Source organism: Lepisma saccharinum, chromosome 28 (genome assembly GCF_977018435.1).
Source record: "Lepisma saccharinum chromosome 28, izLepSacc3.1, whole genome shotgun sequence".
Lineage (NCBI taxonomy): Eukaryota > Metazoa > Arthropoda > Insecta > Zygentoma > Lepismatidae > Lepisma > Lepisma saccharinum.
In genome coordinates this window covers 16,400,542-16,420,298 of record NC_139256.1, presented here as the reverse complement: position 1 = coordinate 16,420,298, position 19,757 = coordinate 16,400,542, and the positions used below count along the sequence as shown (strand labels likewise).

The window sequence follows — 19,757 nt, the reverse complement described above, 5'->3', positions numbered from 1 at the left end:
ATGCTTCCTTCAAAAACATTAGCTGCCAAGAACGAGAAGGAAGCTCGTGGGTACAAACAACAGAAACAGCGAGTAACCATAATGGCATGTTGTAAAGCAAATGGGAGTCATAAACTACCGCTCATGGTGATTTGGAAATCCCAAAATCCAGCGTGGATGGACAGAGAAATATTCCCTCGGTGGTTCCACCAAACATTTGTACCAGCTGTGAGAAAAGAACTGAAGAAGAAAAAACTTCCACTGAAAGCCATCCTTATAATTGACAATGCTCCCAGTCATCCTTCTGATGTGACTCTTAAGTCCGCTGGTATAGAAGAACTCTTTCTTCCACCAAATGTGACAGCCCTGATACAGCCCATGTACCAAGGGATTTTGGAATCAATTAAACGTCATTATCGACAAGCACTTCTTGTTTCCTTGTGAACGAATGTGAAAACGACTCTACCGAAGTTATGTTGAAGGTGTGGAAAGCAATCAACTTACGTTACGTTGTTTTCCCAACAGCAGAAGCATGGGATAAAGTGGAGAACGCAACCATAATGAAGAGCTGGAGAAGAAAAGTGTGGCCATGCATTGATGCAGAGTTGGAGCCAGTACTGAGTGACAGCGATGAGCCAGTCAATTCGGAATCATCAATTGCTGACAATATGTACATTGACATGTTACACAAGCTTCCGGGAGGAGGAGAAATTGATGAAGAGGATGGTGCTAAGAGGCTGAATGAGGAACTGTGAGAACAGATGAAGAAATAATCAAAAGCATGCAGGAAAGTACTAATGGTGAAAGTGATGAAGAGGACACAGGAGGGGAGAGCATGAAGATTTCTCACACTGCTGGTGCAGAAGTTGCAGACATCTTCCTGGAGTACATTATGCAACAACCAGATACATGCACTACCGATGTAATGCTTGTAAAGCGTTTGCGTGATAAAGCATGCCGCCGTCGCGTATCATCATTGCGACAAATAAAAATTCGTGACATGTTTCATAGTGAGTGATACTACTGTATATGTACACACTGAACGACTAAATTTTCTATATAAATGAATGTACAGTGTCTTTGGATTTAATAAAGTACAACCTGTATAGTCCCTATGTGTTTAAACTACATAGTAGTACGTAATTTCCGACCCTCTCAATAATCCGGCACTTCCGCGAATCCGGCACCCATATGTGCAAGGAATGGAAGGATTAGCGAGAGTCTAGTGTACATCAAATACAATAACTACCAAGTGTAGACCCACGCATAACAGGAAGTATCCTCTATAGCAGTGGTTCCTAGAAGGTGCACCTTGAGGTGCCATTGCTGGCTTACAGGGGGGGCTGCAAAATATTCCAATATTTATTGGATATTGATATGATTGTTCCCAATACTTAGTACTTTTACACATAAAATGTTTCTGAATTTGAAATGTGTGTTCTAACTTTGGGCAAGCAACATAACCAGACTAACTGAACGATACAAGTGCAAGATAGATCTAAATTCTGACTTGCGAAGTGCAGAAAACTCTTAAAGCATTAAGGGTGCCGTGAAACGAAAAAGTTTGGGAACACCTGCTCTATAGTAACCTCCATTGCAGTCAGCTGGCAAATTACCTGAGCAGACAGAAAGGACAGTCAATTAACATTAACAAGTGATAAAACCTTAAATACATTAAGAAAAGAATAATAATTCTGGAATTTTAAATTTTTTGTAATTTGCCTTATTTCATATTTGTAACTTTTTAAAATATTTTTATAGCATAGGAGGGGTTTCCTAAATACTTAATGTTCCTTAAGTTTATAGAAGTACTTGGAATAAGTTTTGTAACAAAGGAAACTTTAAGTCTCTACCATTTTTTTTTTTTGTTTATGATTTATAGTGGTTTGAAAATTACATTATTTTCCTTGCGTAATCTTTTCTATCAAATAGTGTCTTGCTTTGTGAGCTTGTAACATAATTCACTATGCATTCTTACCACAGCAATTAATCTAAAGGGGTTGAAAACCCATTAGAAATAACAATAATACAAATACAGAAATAAACAATTATTGTACGCATTTGACAAACATTTAATAATGGAAAAATACAGTATCCAATCTACAGCACGTAGAGAAGATTTACTTCATATAGCATGTAAATGAAGATTTTAACAAATATTGAATTCAATACAAGTACAACAATCTTTCGCGTGAATAAATGATTTGGGCAACTGCCAACAATATTAGATTTCAGTAAGCTGAAGCATTACTACTCCTTGTTTTATTTGTACTGAATTGAATATTTGCGACACTAACAGGCAATGCACATTATAATGAATATTCATTTACATTTTTAAGTTTGCATTAACTGATTTTTTGAATGTTGCACCGAGTGTCCTACGGTATTAACCCATTCTTGTCACTATTTGCTGACCTCTGAGTCAATAAGTCTCTATGTACAGTGCACGCACACACAGTGTTTAGTCCGCACCTTCACAATACTGGTATCATAGCTTCCTCGTGAGTACTATCTACTGCAGCTTGTAATGGATTAAATACTGTTTGTCAATCCTCAGCACACTTTACATAGCTTTTACTTTGGTATGCACAAAATTAGGTTTAATAGTCACTTATCCTACTGCATAAATAAGCATATGAAAAAAGTTCTTTTTTAATGTATATATCAAATATTGTGTTTCAGATATGTAGCAAGAAGAGAAGAGATATCCTTGCTTCATTGTTCTTTGTACCTGAGACATATTTTGAGAATTTCTTCAACACATCTTACACAAGCACTTCCGTGAATAAATAAAGAAAAAATATTATCATGAAACGTTTCACTTATCACTGTCTTTTCGTTCTTGGTACAATTGTTAAGGGGTGGGGAACGTAAAAAGTTTGTACTGGCCCTTCAGATCAAACAGCTGGAGACTTTCTTCCAGGGGCAGAATAACGACCTCTTGAGGGGGTGGATGACCTGCTTTTTTATTTATGAAAGTTTTTAATTTTAAACTGGGTGGGGCAATATCCCCCTTAATCTGCCCACAGCTTTGTCAACTACAGATACACAATTTTATTTTTCAGTGAAGAATGCATGATTCTATCTAACAGTTTAGTGATAGCAGAATACTATGTGATGAAATAAATGAAATAACTAAACTCACATATATATGCTTACACACACCAGGTTAATGCAATTATTAAAACATAATGTACCAGTCTTCATGTAACATTTGCATAACATCTCTGGGGCTATGCTGCTTATTTCTTGATTGCAGTCCTTACACGAAGAAAAGGATACATTATATTTTAATCGCTTCATTCAAATTCCAACTCAATCATGCTGTAAAAATGATTCTAGGATAGGAGGATGGTGCTGGTGGGGGTGAGGGGGGTGTAAGGCCGTTTTTGGGGAATACGAAGATACACGTATCACCAAAACATAAACTGAACTTGTGTATTGTATTAATCTGTATTTAGCAGGCCGATGAAAAAAAAAAGGAGGTTTGTTACTAGACGGTGGTGTTGATAAATCACTGTTGGCAACTACTTCTTCCATTTCCTTGAGAAGTTTCCACAGATCTTGTCAACTGTTCCCTGTCCGACACACTTGCACTTGATGAGCTGTCTGCGGCAGTTGTCAATGTTAGACTCGTCGTGTCACTTTGCAACGTAACTGCCATTTCTTCGAATATCTCGATGAGATTTTTCATTCCAATCAAGTATCCATCTTCATGGTTTCCTACCACCCACTTTGACGAATGGTCGATATTGGTTTCATTTGGAAGTTTCAATGTCTTGGCAAAATCTATCAACCATACGTTGGCATTAGTTTTGTCATGTACAAATAGTAGCGAGCTTCCAATCACCTGGAAAAAAAAAAGTGATGGAATTAAATTCAAGGTTGACAGCAATATTTGGCGCATACACACAATCAAGGTTTTTACTTCTTTGTAATTTAAAATTTACAGTGGTCAAAACTTCCTAGCACGTAATTATTTTCAGCAGAAAAGTTTTAAACAGTCATTTTAAGATGAAATGTCAACTGGAGTAGATGACCATATCGTTGTTACATCTGATGAACATAGTTGCATTATAGCATATAGTATTTCTGGCACATATATGTAAGCGTTCATGAAGTCAAACCTTGACAAAGTGTTTCTGAACGGAACCTGGCTAAATAACTTACAATGCAGGAAAATATACAGGGTGTTTCTAAAGGTCGTTTACAACGCTTGGGAGGTGATTCCTCTCACGAAAACAAGCAAAAAGTGTGAGTTCCATTTTTACGACTGAGGCTTCGTTTCCGAGATAGGAGCCTCGCAAAAGGTGACAAAGTGAACGTCACACCTAACTGGGACGAATACTATCACACATAGAGAGGCGGTTCAAAGGGAATCATAAAGGAATCGTATGTGCTCAGTCCGGAAGTCACTATGAAAAGTTCACTGCACGCATGCGCAATGGAGTCCTCAAAGGAATTTGGGATTTCCAGCAAGAACAATGCATGGAAAGGGTATGTAACGCAGCAAGAGGGACCGTGACAATTAGAAATGCGTTAAAGACAACACATCCCGACCTCAAACATCAAAACATGAGCACGGAACACAAAATCCGAAAAGTTGAGCACGGTTGCATACCCCAGTTACACGCGAGGAATGAACGAATCATGTCATGTGGCATACGAGAGGCACATTACTCCACCAGGAGTAGGAAAAGAAAAACACATTATCAGATGATTGCGACAACGTGTATTTTTACACGCGACAACTACGTAATATCTCCTCCCCCCCCCCAACACACACAAAAAACAACAAATGCTACAATGTCTTATGCACAGACAGTGCGTGTCACTGTACACCAACTGAAGATGTCACTTCCACCACACAAAGGGGGTGGGGAGCAATACCAAGAGTGTTCGCACGCGATCACTCTGACGTAAAAGAGACCAGTTTCGAAAGCGTTGCACAGGCAAGTCTGGCTCTCGTAGTCTACGTTTGACCTTCATGACTGCTGTTCCCGCGAGAGGAGCTCGAAGAGTTGGTTCTCTCCGGCAGTCGTTCCAGTCGTGTTGCAGGTGCTGGGATATGATCAGCAGTTCGCTCTAGGTTGTCATACGCATTGAAGAGTACTAGAATGTTGTATTGAAAGAAGTTGACGTGGTGGAGTGGGCAAGTCAAGTATCGCAACAATTGGTATGTGGTGTTCGTACGGTGATACGGCCAATTTGTGCAGTGTGCCAGTGTTAAACAAAAACAATACTTTGCAGTTCCAGCTCCCTATTACACAGATGGCTGCGTATACTACCCAGCAGCTAGCAGACATGCATCTCATGTATGGGGAGGCACGTGGTAATAGCCAAGAGGCAAGGCGTCTTTATGGAGAACGCTTTCCACATAGACGTTTACCGTCTCACACCTTCTTTCAGGTAGTGGACAGTCGACTGCGTGAAACAGGGTCAGTGTTACCACCGCGGCAAGAAGTTGGAAGACCCCGAAGTGTACGCACACATCAGTTTGCAGAAGATGTGTTAACAGCGGTCGCAGAACATCCTGGCACCAGTACGCGAGTGCTCGCTCGGACACGAAACACGTCTCATGTGATTGTTTGGCGAGTGTTGTCAGAGGAAGGAATGCACCCTTTTAAACTGCAGAAAGTACAAGAACTGTTACCTCGTGACTTTCGCCCTTGTATAGAGTTTTGCCAATGGTTGTTGCATCAGTTGGATATAAACCCTCACTTCGGGGCAAACGTATTGTGGACAGATGAAGCCATTTTCACTAGGATGGATGTCTTCAATAATAGAAACAGTCATGTCTTGGACTTTAACAACCCACATGCACTTTTTGTGGCCCATCACCAGCACAGGTTTTCAGTGAATATGTGGTGCGGGATTGTACATGATCATTTAATTGGACCATACATTCTCCCTGTTCGCCTGAATGGTCGCACGTATCATGCATTTCTTAGTGAGGTTCTGTCTGAACTGATGGAGACCGTACCTTTGGCACTGCGGCAAGAAATGTGGTACCAACACGATTGGGCACCAGCTCATTTCGATCGTAATGTACGACATTTAGTGCATGACGTGTATCGTAATAGGTTCATTGGTAGGGATGAGCCAGTGCCTTGGCCACCGAGGTCGCCAGATCTCAACCATCTCATTTTTTTCTTCTGGAGAGTAATGAAAACCCTCGTATACGACACACCTGTCACATCAGCTTAGGACCTCGTTGCTCGCATCAACGTCGCCGCCGCGACGGTAGCAGATACACCTGGCTTGTTTTCTCGTACTCGACAATCCTTGATTCGTCGCTGTCATCCTTGCGCAGAAGTGAACGGCAGACATTTTCAAAACCGTCTGTGATTATCGCCCTCGGCAAATCCCAGTGAGAACACTCTTGGTATTGCTCCCCACCCCCTTTGTGTGATGAAAGTGACATCTTCAGTTGGTGTACAGTGACACGGACTGTCTGTGCGTAAGACATTGTAGCATTTGTTGTTTGTTGTGTGTTGTGTGTTTGTGGGGGGGAGGAGATATTACGTAGTTGTCACGTGTAAAAATACACGTTGTCGCAATCATCTGATAATGTGTTTTTCTTTTCCTACTCCTGGTGGAGTAATGTGTCTCTCGTATGCCACATGACATGATCCGTTTATTCCTCGCGTGTAACTGGGGTATGCAACCGTGCTCAACTTTTCGGATTTTGTGTTCCGTGCTCATGTTTTGATGTTTGAGGTCGGGATGTGTTGTCTTTAACGCATTTCTAATTGTCACGGTCCCTCTTGCTGCGTTACATACACTTTCCATGCATTGTTCTTGCTAGAAATTCCAAATTCCTTTGAGGACTCCATTGCGCATGCGTGCAGTGAACTTTTTATAGTGACTTCCGGACTGAGCACATACGATTCCTTTATGATTCCAATGGAACCGCCTCTCTATCTGTAATAGTATTCATCACAGTTAGGTGTGAAGTTCACTTTGTCACCTTTTGCGAGGCTCCTATCTCGGAAACGAAGCCTCAGTCGTAAAAATGGAACTCACACTTTTTGCTTGTTTTCGTGAGGGGAATCACCTCCCAAGCGTTGTAAACGACCTTTAGAAACACCCTGTATAATCCAGGAACAGAAAATCGGCGGCCCCAGTACCAAATATACATACATACCTCTGGGATGAGTGGTTCCTGTGTGTTTCTTAAGTTAGTTTCTACAGTAACACAATGTAATAGTACTGAACAAGACTAGTCTTGCATTATTTAATATTACATTTGACAACATCTAATTAACTGTGAACATTAAAAACTTTTGCAGATAGATCTGAGTTCATTGTGTTGTGGATATTCATGTGGGTTGTTTCATTAAGGATCCAGTTGGTATTGAAACCAAAATATACGTAAATGTCAAGTTTCCTGTGCATACAGCACCGCACCATGAAGGTACATTTAGGGGGTGGGGAGTAGAGCCAGGGCCACTGTTAGGGGTGTGCGATGCATGCCACCGCACAGGGCCTCACGCTTCGAGATATTTAACATTATTGACTCTTTTTATTCACATTCAAAATTGATCACATTAGAATAGATAAAATAAAATAAAAGAAGCTTACATTAGCAATACAGCTTAATTTGCAATAAGCATACATACTAACTATAGAAAAGGAAACCGATATCGAAAACTGGGACAGCAAGCCTGCTGTGAAAATGAAAAATTTCAGCACTAACACAGTTCAGTTTCTTGTTTGTGGTCCCGACCTTCTACCGATTCCCTATCATAAACTCTATTGTTCGGTAGATTGTTCGTTGTGATTTTTCGCGTTGAAATGAACGCCCAGGTCCCAAATTTGAGGAGGGGGAATTTACAATGTAGGAAAATTGAGAACAGATGTCAAGAAGAGGATAGACCGTGGCAGGGAAACCTGTTCTGGTCTGCATGTTGCCTTTTGTGTGCAACTGATCTGTAGCTACTAGTAATAAAAAAATGCTAACCCTGGGTGGTATTTGAAGAGCGAATTAGGGTGAATTGCCCCTTTGGTTTATCCACTCCCCTGTGGTCAAAGTTGACCTGATTTCAGCCTACTTCGGGAGAAAGTAGAGGTTGAAGAACCTTGTCCAGTGGTTGCTATTGTTTTGCTCCTATTTTTATTATGTCCCGATGCTTCAGGAGCAGTTAACTGAAATTACTCACATTGCAAAATTTTCAAATAGCACAATGGGCTCTCCTCCCTCGCCAGATTATTGACAGAAACTTATGTGGCGTCAAAATTTGACTTTGATTATGAGATTGACCAGGGTGCACACAGAGGGGCTGATAATGGCACGGACTGCATCATCAAAATATTTGCAAGTGATTTTTTCTTGAAATAATAGAAAATTCAACATGTATACAATTCTCGTAAACATATGTAATATTGTAATATGTAGGAAAAAGTTTACACATTGGCACGATGCTGCAATATGTACAATGAGGTGGAGGGAGGGGGAAACCAGAATGTATATCCTTAGTAATCCATTAACTTTAGCTGGTTTGAAGTCACTTTTACTACTATTTAGTCCGTTAAGAGAATGAAGAATTTCGGGGGGAAGGCAGATCAATGAAAGTGTATGCTGTCTTACATAAATGCTTTATGAGGAGTATGACATGATGTGGGTTAACCCCATTGTTGGAGGGGACGGCCACCCTTGGGATTGACGACTGCTACACAAAAGGTGAGGGACACATTTTATGTGAGAGGTAAGCTACATTGTGCTCTCTAAAAGAATTTCCCTCAACTATACCATACCAAATATTCATAACTTTGTAACGATTTATAAATTTTGGTAAATTCTTTATTATTCAAATTACTTTTCGATAGCCCTCGTTAAATTCTTTTGTAGTCTAATCTTTTTGAATGTATATTTTATCCTTGTTAAAATTTTAACGCATTTTCTGCCCAGCGAAAAAGAACGCAAAGCAAGTTGAAGCTTGCATTCTTTTTCTTTCTTATCAACAACGGGTTCTTTTTAGTTTGGCGCTAAGCGGTTTTGTAAGTAAGTTTAGCTTTCATTGTGTTTCTCGATATGCCTTTTTGGAAGGGGTAATTGTTTAGGCTAAAAATAACTTTCCATATGTTTAAATCTTTTGTTCAGGGAATAGGATTGCGCAATCCCGCTAGTATAAATACCAGCCGTTTCGCTGGCAAAATAATCAGTTGATCATTATATTCAGGAATCTTTAGGTGATTAAATCGCTTGTCGAGGTCCAGGGCTGGGAGAATACGGGCGTTGTGTGGGGAGTGGCTGGTTAGCTCTCCCTTCCACAATGTCCGAGGTTTTCTGTAAGCCACCTTTCGGGATTTGTGCTGATCAGCATGATCCTTAAAGGGGATTTTGGCAAGCTTATAAATATTTAATTCATATATTTAATCTTAATAAATTAAACTTTGAAATTATTCATACATTTTAAATTCTGTCGGAGTTGTCACTGGTCAGTGTGACTCCGATATAAATTCAAGATATACATCCTTCTCGTCAAGTTAATTTTTATTCTAAATCATTCTGAATTCTCCTGGTCAGGAGGTTTATTTAAATAAATTTGATTCTTTATTACTTTAAACCGAGAGCATACCTCTGGTCAGAGGGTGTCTTTTAAATCTGATAGCTTACATAGTTTCATGTCCGTTTTAAAGTCTGAGTATCCGGAACGTTGAGGAAAGTTTATTGGTTTCACTTATTTAGGTTTTATTTAGATGTAATTTTGAAACAGTTATAATAGGTTACCGGTCAAATATAAGTTTTTTCTAGAAATTCATTTAATGTAAAAGTCTATTGTTTTGCTTTTGCAATGTGAGTCGCCAAAAAGGGTAGACATAGAGTCCCCTATTATGTTAAGGAATTCCACGTGGACATTTGTAATTTGTGACCGAGATATGGCTTTGATATTGGGTAGAGAAAGGCTCCCCTTATATTTTGTTCTGAATGTTTTTAGAGGTTGACCCTGAAGGTGGTACACCTCGAGTTCTAGAGAACATAATGTAGATGTGAAAATATGACAAAAGCACGAATAGGAATTTACGGATAGAAGTTATGCAAATTTTTATTTTGTTTTGTTCCAAGAAATTTTGTCGACCATTACTGAATAATTAGTCACCGTTAATTGAAACCAAGTTAAAGCTGTGTTAGTTCTATGATGGGATATGGGCAATATATATATATATATATATATATATATATATATATATATATATAAGAGAGAGTTCTCTGGGTTTTATGTTTACTCTAAAGCAAGTTTCAGTCTATGTTACGGAGTCGTTATTGATCTAAATTTTATTTTGGCATTGTAGTTTTCTTATGATCAGAAGTTTGTATATTTTTCTTTTAACTTTACTATGTTTGGATTTGTAAATAAATTTGTAATTGTTAATGGGTATTTCCTTATAGTAAAAAGTACAAATTAACTGGCCTCCTTTTGGTTTGATGAGGTGTCCCGCCGTCACTGGTCAGTGAGGCGGAGGCTTTATCAATCCATAAGACGTCAGTTTCTATTATGCTGATTTCGCTCGCGACTCGCATGCGTATCCACACTGGTCAGTGGGATGCGGGTGCGATCACGATGGAAGTTCAAGCATGAGAATGGTTACCTTATTTTGGAGTTCTTAGATAAGTAAGCATAAATTTAATTTTAATTTTATTATTCAGAAGCAGACCCTTACCCGAACTTTGGGATGCAGGCTCTCATGCCCCGCAGGAACTGAGAATTAGTCGTGGCATATATTATAACAGAAAGAGAAATGGTAGGCAGCAAGGCCCGGTCTTGGTCTTTCGAGGGGACCGAGCCGGTGTGCCGTGTGCCTTGGCAATGGGCTGACGGCCACGTTTGTTGCAAGTGGCGCCCAACGTGGGGCTCGACCAGTTGTTTGTTGCAACTTTCACAACACGTGTATAGAATAGCATTCGTTGTGGAAAGTGTTAGGTGGAGAATGTTGTTCGAGTCTTGGGGGTAGCTGAGGTGAGTCTTTGCATAAGCAAAGGGACTTAGCTAGGGAATACCATTCTCTCCACCCTCCCCCCCCCCACCCACACACACACCTTAGAGCATTGTTAAGGATTTTTAAGTAATACACAAATATTGATATTAGTTTATGGATATATACATACATACACATGCTGTTGCTTTGAACCACCGACAACATTTCACAGCATGAAGATGACATCAATGTAAACAACTTTCCTTGATAAACGTTTTGTTCGACTTTACGACTTTTACGATTCCTCAAAAATCGGCATTTTTATCCTGTATGTTTGAAGCTACGAATCACCTTTTGTACCAGAAAACTACGAAATCAATAGTATGGTACGGATAGATAGGAAAGGATTGCCCTCAGTATATTATTATAACTTACCAAGTCACTAAAGCACGATAAGAAACATTACGTGAATTAAGCGAAAGTTAAAATCGGGAACGTCTCTCTGCTAGCACAATCCTGCTTCCATAGAGTACTAAGGTCTTTACTATGTTGGTAAAGGTAAAGTTCCCCGTGCATAAAGCACCGTGCCATGAAGGCACATTTAGAAGATGTGGGGGTAGGGCCCTACACATTCTCGATCTCAGCATTTTGGAGGTGATGTTATCAGCACCATGCACCTGCTGCCTTTACCCCCGAGGTTGCCCCAGGTGCCCCCGGTGATAATTTATTTCAAACTGGTTGAGCCCCAGAGCGGCGTTATGTGGGGACAAGGCCAGAATAATTCCAATCACCCACCCCAAGAATAGGGAACCGGGTCTCCCACATCAGACGTCCTACTGACTACCGTGGCTCTTATGTATGTTTTCAACGATGAATCTGTAGTGCATGGCTACATACACACAGGATAAAATATGTTTGGGGGGGGACTGATAGAAGGCCGAAACAGTTCCTAAAGTAGCAAAAAGTTATTCTAATTATTCTATATTAATAACTGTGTTGGTTTTAGTGTATAATTTGACGAGGATGTAGGCTATACATTTCCATTTTTCAAAATATAAGCCTTGCGGGTATAGTTCGCACAGGGCCCCGTGCTTCCTAATGGCAGCCCTGGGTAGAGCCCCCCCACTTTCCCACATTCTCGATCTCTGCCATATTGGAGGTGATGTGATCTGCATCATGCTCCGGCTGCATTTACCCCTCACAGTTGCCTCCAGGTACCCATTGTTCGAGGCTGGGTGAGCCCTGGAGCTGCTTTATTTGGAGATAAGGCCGGAAAAATTCCGACTTAAATAACCACCAAGGGAATCAAACCCAGATCTCCTACATAGTAGTCAGATGCCCTATCAACTAGACCAGCACTGCTCCACCAAAATGATTGCCTGGTATTTTTCTAGGATCCAAGCACTGTTTGAGCCAGGGTTGTACACCCACATTTGGCCTGCCATGGACTTGCACATGCTTTATGTTAGTGTGTATAAAATGTCTTATCTTTAAGGCATTATTGTTAGTACGAATATTATTGTTAATATAAGTGTAATGGAATATGGCCCATGACTAAATGTTCAAATGAAAAAGTTTGGGCATCTCTGGCAAAAGATGTTCAAAATATTTTAGTTTACATTGAAATAGTGAGCAGAGTGGATAATCTGTGCGGTGAGCAGACGACAGAATTCCCCTCCTCCAGCAGCGGAAGAAGTCCAGATGTACGTACTACTGTTGCCAAGTTAGTTTTTTGAACAAGGTTTGTCCAAATCACAAATCGCATCAAGTACTTATCTTTTAGTCTCTTACAAAAACGGTCTCAGTTGTAGTTGCAGTTAAATCCAGCTTTGGCTTTGCAGTCTAGTTCTTGTTGCTTCAGAGAAATAGCATCCCCATTTTAGGTGGGATTTAGCTCTCATCTGGAAATCCATTGTGACAACACTTGCTGATCTGGTAGGCCGGACCGGCAAATGGGCCCCTAAACAGGCATATGAATTACCCCCAGCACACTTGCCTCTAAGTCTTTCCCCGCTGTTCCATTAGCGCCCTTTCCTCTTGTTACCTCTTGAGGGTAGCAGAACAGCCTGCCTCTTTGCTTTTGTTGGCTGCAGAAAAATGTCCTCTGCAATATACACTCAACTGCAATTCTGTCGGTTAACGTATTTAAAAATGTTGTTATTTTATTGAAAAAAAATTCAATTTCTTTACATTTTGCTGTTACCTGCGGTAACACCGGTTACATGCACACCATGCCTCTGGTGGACCTTGTTTTTACTGAAAATCCGGTCTGCTGTTCAATGCCAGACTAACAAAACAGTGCCTTTTGTGTGTGTGTGTGTGTGATTTCTATTAAACTGTGATACTTGTGCAATAACTGAACAGTTAGTGTAATTTGTAAGAGTACCGTGAAAAATAAAGATTTTCAATCACCAGTTATTTTACTTTCAAATGAAACTTATTTTTTCAGTTGCCTCCCAATGTCGCAGTCATAACGATAACACACTGTAATCAAAAGATCTTAGCTTTGGTATCTGGTGGAGGCACAATGTTTCTACTCGCTATAAACAGTAAGTCCAGTCTGGATTAGCTTTTCCATGCATAAAGTGGATTTAAAACAAAAACTTGAAAAACTATTTTTTTTTCCAATTTTATGGTTGGCTGTGTAACCTTGAAATTTTCATTTTGTGGAATATTACTCATTTTGTCCTGTGAATTTAGTTTATTAACTAAAATGTACATTTCATAGTTTTATAGAATCTCAATTGTTTGGAAAAAAGATTTAATCGTAATAAGGGTTTCACGTTTTAGACTTGGCACCATTTGAAACAATCCACGTAATGTTTCTCACGCGACCCACAAAGGGTTAATTGACAATTATATTGCTAGGTTTCTATGACTCTGGGAATAGGGAGTGATTGCTTAATTTTAGACATCTAGACCAACCGCCTTTTACTGTTATGTTAATTGGCGAGTTATTACTCACACTTTCCCCTTAATCCACCCACAGCTGGCAGGCTGTTTAAGCTGGGAATGCTTTGTTTGCATGTGATAATGTTTTACATTTCAGGAAGGTGTTAGACGAGCTTGAAGGTACAGAATCGCGAACTCAGTAGCATAATTATCTCTAAACGAGAAGACAGAACTACACTTACACCAAAAATGACTACATCAAGGTTGGTTAATTTGTGTTATACCCTCCCGATTGAATATTCTAGATAAACCCCTCACACGCAAGGTTTTTGAAAAGTTGTCACCCCTGTTTACTTACATTCCTTTTCTTTTTCTGTGGTCTCGGGTTCCTCTTAAAATAACAGTCTTGAACACAGCATGCAGTCTACTGGCTTGAACGTAACAAAATGCTGACATTTCTGTATCCACATTTATATTTATATAAAATTTTATGACCTATCTAATAAAATTGAATTCAAATTGTGCCATTATCATTGAGGAACAGTGTTTACTGTTTAAGAAATATAAATGTATCCTTGGAGGAATCTAGAGGAAGGGAAATTCACTGGTTCCCTTTCCTTCAACAGCACAGATTACTCACCTCATGTGTAGTGAAGAAATCAGACACTTCCAAAGTAGCTTTAATGGCTTTCAACCTCTGTATATATTTTGGCTGCAAATAATAGAATAAGAATTATGCATCTCACATTTACAAGATTTAATACATTCACTGCAATTGGCATTTACATTAAAAAACTTTGGGAGGTGTCACACTGAAGTGGTAGACTGCAAACGACACTGCCAAGAAGGGCCTGCCCCATGGCGCAGTGGTAGCGTCATTGCCTTGTAATCAAGGGGTCCCGGGTTCGATACCCGGTGGAGGCACAAGTGGTTCGGATCCCACTTTAAACTGTAGGTCCAGTCCAGATTAGCCTTACTGTGCATAAAGTGGACTTAAAACACCAACTCAAACTCAAGGCACTGCCAAGAGCACCTTTCTTTTCTTGAATGTAAACTATGGACATACAGTTGCAGTTTTCACCACTTTCCCTTCCAATATGTGAAGTTAAAAAAAAAAAACCTAAAGTACTCCCCTGTGCTTTGCACCATGCCATGAAGGTGTATAGGGTGCGTGGAGTTAGCGACCCACACTTTCTTGATCACGGCTGAAGATGGGGGTGATGTGATCAGCACCACTCCCCTGGCCACCTCCCACCAGTTTCCTCCAGGTACCCACTTTATACATGCTGGGTTCGGTGCTGGAGCCACTTGAACCGGTGGAAAAAATCCCGGTTCTTTACCACACCAATATGTTGGATGCTTTATCCACACATGTGCAACAACCACATAAAAGTGTCACATACTACAGTAATAAAATGTCCAAAGTGGCATATCGCACCATCCCAATATGAAAAGTTCCATTTATTTCTTAAAATTTGTTTTCACGTGGCATGTCTCATGGAAGCCAATGCAATATGCCATATATCGCTTCAGTATGAGAGTACCTGTATATTCTAAGGCAGCCATTGTTTTATGCATGGATTGACTACATTTTTTATATTCAAATCTACTGAAAAATGAGGTATTTATTCAAGCTAACTAAAAGTCGTATTTAATTTTTAAACAATTGTTCTCAACAATATAATATGACTAACAATAACTAATGCACATAATACATCACTTGTAACTTAAATTTCAGAGTATATTTGTTCATACTCCATCCGTGATTGGCTAACCAGTGTCCAATTGACTCAAGGAAATGTGTGACATTGCTATATTTATCAGACTTCAGATTCCAAAGTTTAAAAAAAAAACTCTAAAAGGAAGTGTCTCAAACAAGTGTCCATATACAATGGTGCAGCCTCTACACCAAATACAGTTAAGTACATACATAAATAACTAGCAAAACAAAGTTTTTACTTCTATCAAACCTGGAAAGAGCAAATCTGAACTGAATTTAACCACACTAACAGGCAGGTGTAATGAATGAGCCCTAATAATCAACAGAAAATCTGCTAATTGGTTCTTCTCTTAAAACAAATTCAACCATTACAACACATGTCCACAATATGTATTAATTCTGTACAGATTTGTTCTTTCCAGGTCAAGTACACCAGGGCTCCCACTGGGAGAACAGCCACAGGCTGAACCTCGCCCTTTAATAAAGAAAATTTGAATTTGAACCTGGGCATGGATGTTTATGAGTGTCCATTCATCATATCATCACTCATCCCCATCTTTGCAAATTAGCCCAAAAATGGCACAAAAAGTGAATTAAATAAAGCAAATCAATCAATCAATCTCCAGGTCAGGTGTCATCTAAAATGACCAACACACAAGGCCTCCTTGGTGGCATAGAGGTAACTTCATCACCTTGTAATCAAGGGGTCCCAGGTTCGATATCCGGTAGAGGCCTATAGTGGTTTGGATCACACTTTAAACTGTAAGTCCAGTCCTGATTAGCCTATTTGTGCATAAAGTGTTCTTAAAACAACAACAATATAACAGTAACTGTTGTCTAACAACAATTGCAAGAAATCTCCACAAAAACAGATAAACTGAAAATATTCACATTCATATTAGCTATTAACTATTTTCTGTATTCTCATTTATGTTCATGTTAATTTAAATCAATAATCGACATTAATAAATACTATGAATTGAATTAACACACATAATTAAGAAGAAAGGGACCATTCCACAGAAAGTGAGCTTAGATATCCAGACCACAACAGTGCATATAACACAATTCTCATTTAAAACATTAAAATGCTGACCAAAGCAAAATTTATTGTATAAAAAAATATAGAATAAAAACTTAACATTTCTTCGTCTGAAGAAGACCCTGTTAGAGGGTGGAAACTTTACGTTTTAGTGTATATAGAATAGATTTTGCTTTGATCAGCATTTTAATGTTGTATTTACATTGAAAGAAGGCTTAAGAGTGTTTACAATTATCTCTTCATACATATAGCATGATAAAAAGTAATGAAGCATATCATGTTGTACTAACGGTCAGCAGTCTAGAATGTGTTTCTAGCAATTTCACTTTGAAGTGACAACCAACAGAGAATCCTTGAAAGCACTTATAGTCAGGATATCTAGGTTCACTTTCTGCGTAATGGCTGAAAGCAATCTGCAGTCATAACAAAAAATACATTTCATTTTGAAACAGAATTTCTCAGAAGTAAGACAATGAAGTGGCAAATGTATGAAAGAAGATTAACAAATTTTGAAAAGTGAAATGATGAATGATACAAGTCTGGAGATACCACTTAACAAAAGAAAAAAAAAAGATGCTTCTATAGGAGGAAAAAGTACAAAAGAAGTGGATATGGTAAGATATACGAAAGAGCAGAAGATTGAGATTCAATCGTAGCTGTGGATGAGTGGATAAAGAATTACAGAGTTTCAACTTTAGCATCACAAACGCACTAACTTTTCAGAGTTATGTGGAAATGAATGATAATGATAATGTTCATTTATACAACGAATGATCAGAAAAAAGAACAACACAAAACCTGTAAATTGCAGTAGATATTTATTATGTGAATGCAAATACTCCATGCTGTACTGCTTAGCATATTATATACCCTCCAGTTCAGGCACATGCAGAGGCTGTTCAGCGTATATGTGACCAAATTGTACTTTCCAAATAGTTACGAAAATCTGTGGCGCCAGGTGTGACAATGCTCGATGTGTCTCCCCTGATTCCGAACAATGGCCCGGCAACGTAGTTTCCATTGCAGAAGACTCCATTGGAGAACCATGAGGGGGATCTTGTTCTTTTCCTCTTGCACAGCTTTCCAGAGTCCATTCACAGCTGTCACACGTCTCTTGCCCAACCCCCTTTTAAGCAGTCCAAATCCACAAAAGTCCATTGGACTTGCATCTGGAGACTTCACAGGTATATCGTTGAAAGGTATGGCCTGTATTCCAGCAGCCTCCTTCATATCCTGGTAGAATGCGAGGGACGATCTTGAGGTGTGTGATGAAGCTTTGTCTTGATGGATGCAGACCATGTTGATCTCGTTTCTGTACATTTCTGGTAGCTCATGCTCGTAGATCGGCCTCAGGATCTCCTCCTGGTAGTACTGAGAGTTGATTTTGCAGTTCTTCTTCACCCTGCGAATCTTCAGTTTGCCTCGGTGACAGTAGCCGGCAACCACCATGAACCCTTTCGGTAAAGCCTCTTTGCATGCTCAAACCCATTTTGTGAAGCATCGCACCTTTGCCTCTGTGCATGATGGCTCTTGGTTTGCAGCAGTTGGAAAGGTACACCCATGCCTCATCCAATGTAGCGACGTACTGCCACCTTTGGTTTGCCACATGCCGCTCGTACAGCTTCCGAGCATTACACTTGTGTTCCCGTCGGTGGGCATCAATAAGGTGATGACCGTTAGCCTTGAACATCTTTTCAAGATTCAGTTGTTGGGGCAAGATGTGGTTAACAGTTTCCAAAGACACATTTAGACGATTCGCCACCTGTCTTTGGGTCTGGGGATTCTCTTGCATGGCCATTCTGTGAAGTTTCGCCTGCATACTGGTGGTGGCTTGTGTACACGGTCATGTTCTCATCCCCTTTGTTGGAGAACCGAATGCTGGGGTCATGGAATCCTTATACTTACCGATCACAATCACATTCTTGATTAAAGTCAAACTAACGTCACAACCCTTGCTCTTACTCTGCTTCCTGATCATTGACACACTGAACTTTGCATCGTAAAGCGCTACAACATAACCCTTCCAAAAGCGACTGTTTTGGTGACCTTTTTCAGTCAAGCGAGAAAACTCAACACTTGGAAAAGTTTTACAACGTACTCCTCCAAAAAGCGGCTCAGTTTGGGCAGGATTTTTGGCCCAGCAAGAAAACACAACCACTCTCTCACAGCTCACACACTACATGGAAAATCGTCCCCGACCAAGGTCGGGTGAGTTCATCCTGCACATGGGGAGAAGGAATCTCGTTTGGTCAAACATACACTGAACAGCCTTCTGTATTCCAGTACCTTCATGAGGTTCATGATGCCTGTCTCAGAAACTGAGTCCTGCTGTCAAAGCCAAGCCCTTCAAGCTGCACAACCTCATCACTGCAGTTACTTCCATTCCAGACATCCTACCTCACTCTGACCGATTGCCATCTCCTTGGTTCTCTGAAGAAACATCTTGATGACTCCAGTTTCACTTATATGATTTTGTGCAGCTTGAAGTAAGGGCTTGGCTTTGACAATAGGACTGCCTGAACCAGAGTGGTAGACTATGCAGAGAAGTAGTGCATAATGTATCCTCTGAAGCCAGTCATTTTGTATTCACCTAATACCTATGAGCATGCATGACGAAAACACAAAATGTGAAAACACATTGTAGTGTTAAGTTTTCATGTTTTTGATACATGTGAGGTGTATTTTGCTACCATGTCTTGTCATGAAACGATGCAAAATGTAGTGCAAAATGCGAAATTAACTCAAACACGAAATTTTGGGTTTATTTACCTAGAAGACACCTTCTGAGGTTCAAATTATACGTGAATTTCGCAAATCATGGAAAATGGATTAATTCTGCTGCAAATATTTGAGAAGCAAAAATGGAATCCTTTACACAGAAATAAACGTAATACTCTGATATTATCATATGCAAGACTTCCGATTTGTTTACCTCTTCAGTCAAATTACAAATGAGCTATTAGAAGTGAAATATTAATTTTGTGTAATATGTATAGTTTTTACATCAAATTTAGGTCTTTATTCTTTTCAACACCGAAATTCCATTTTATATACCGCTTTTGATCTCGAAATATACCAAGTTTTTGTACCAAAATCTTGATCTTTCATTCACCACAAATATGTGACTATAAATACCTACTGGAATTTATGGCTTTGTATTCTTTTTTCTGACCATTCCTCATATTAAAAGAAAAAATTCAACAA

At 39.6% G+C, this 19,757-nt stretch overlaps 1 protein-coding gene across 3 annotated transcripts in view; it reads right to left on the bottom strand.

Moving 5' to 3' along the window:
* Nucleotides 1-2,027: 2,027 nt before the first annotated feature.
* Nucleotides 2,028-19,757, bottom strand: part of IP3K2 (Inositol 1,4,5-triphosphate kinase 2) — a 502,222-nt gene continuing 484,492 nt past the window's right edge. For all 3 annotated transcript variants that reach the window (XM_083114108.1, XM_083114110.1, XM_083114109.1), the window contains exons 8-9: nucleotides 14,432-14,503; nucleotides 2,028-3,829 (exon numbers count right to left, since the gene is read on the bottom strand). In XM_083114108.1, coding sequence (XP_082970234.1) covers nucleotides 3,494-3,829; nucleotides 14,432-14,503 — 408 coding nt within the window. In that variant the 3' untranslated portion in view covers nucleotides 2,028-3,493. The remainder of the gene's footprint in view (nucleotides 3,830-14,431; nucleotides 14,504-19,757) is intronic.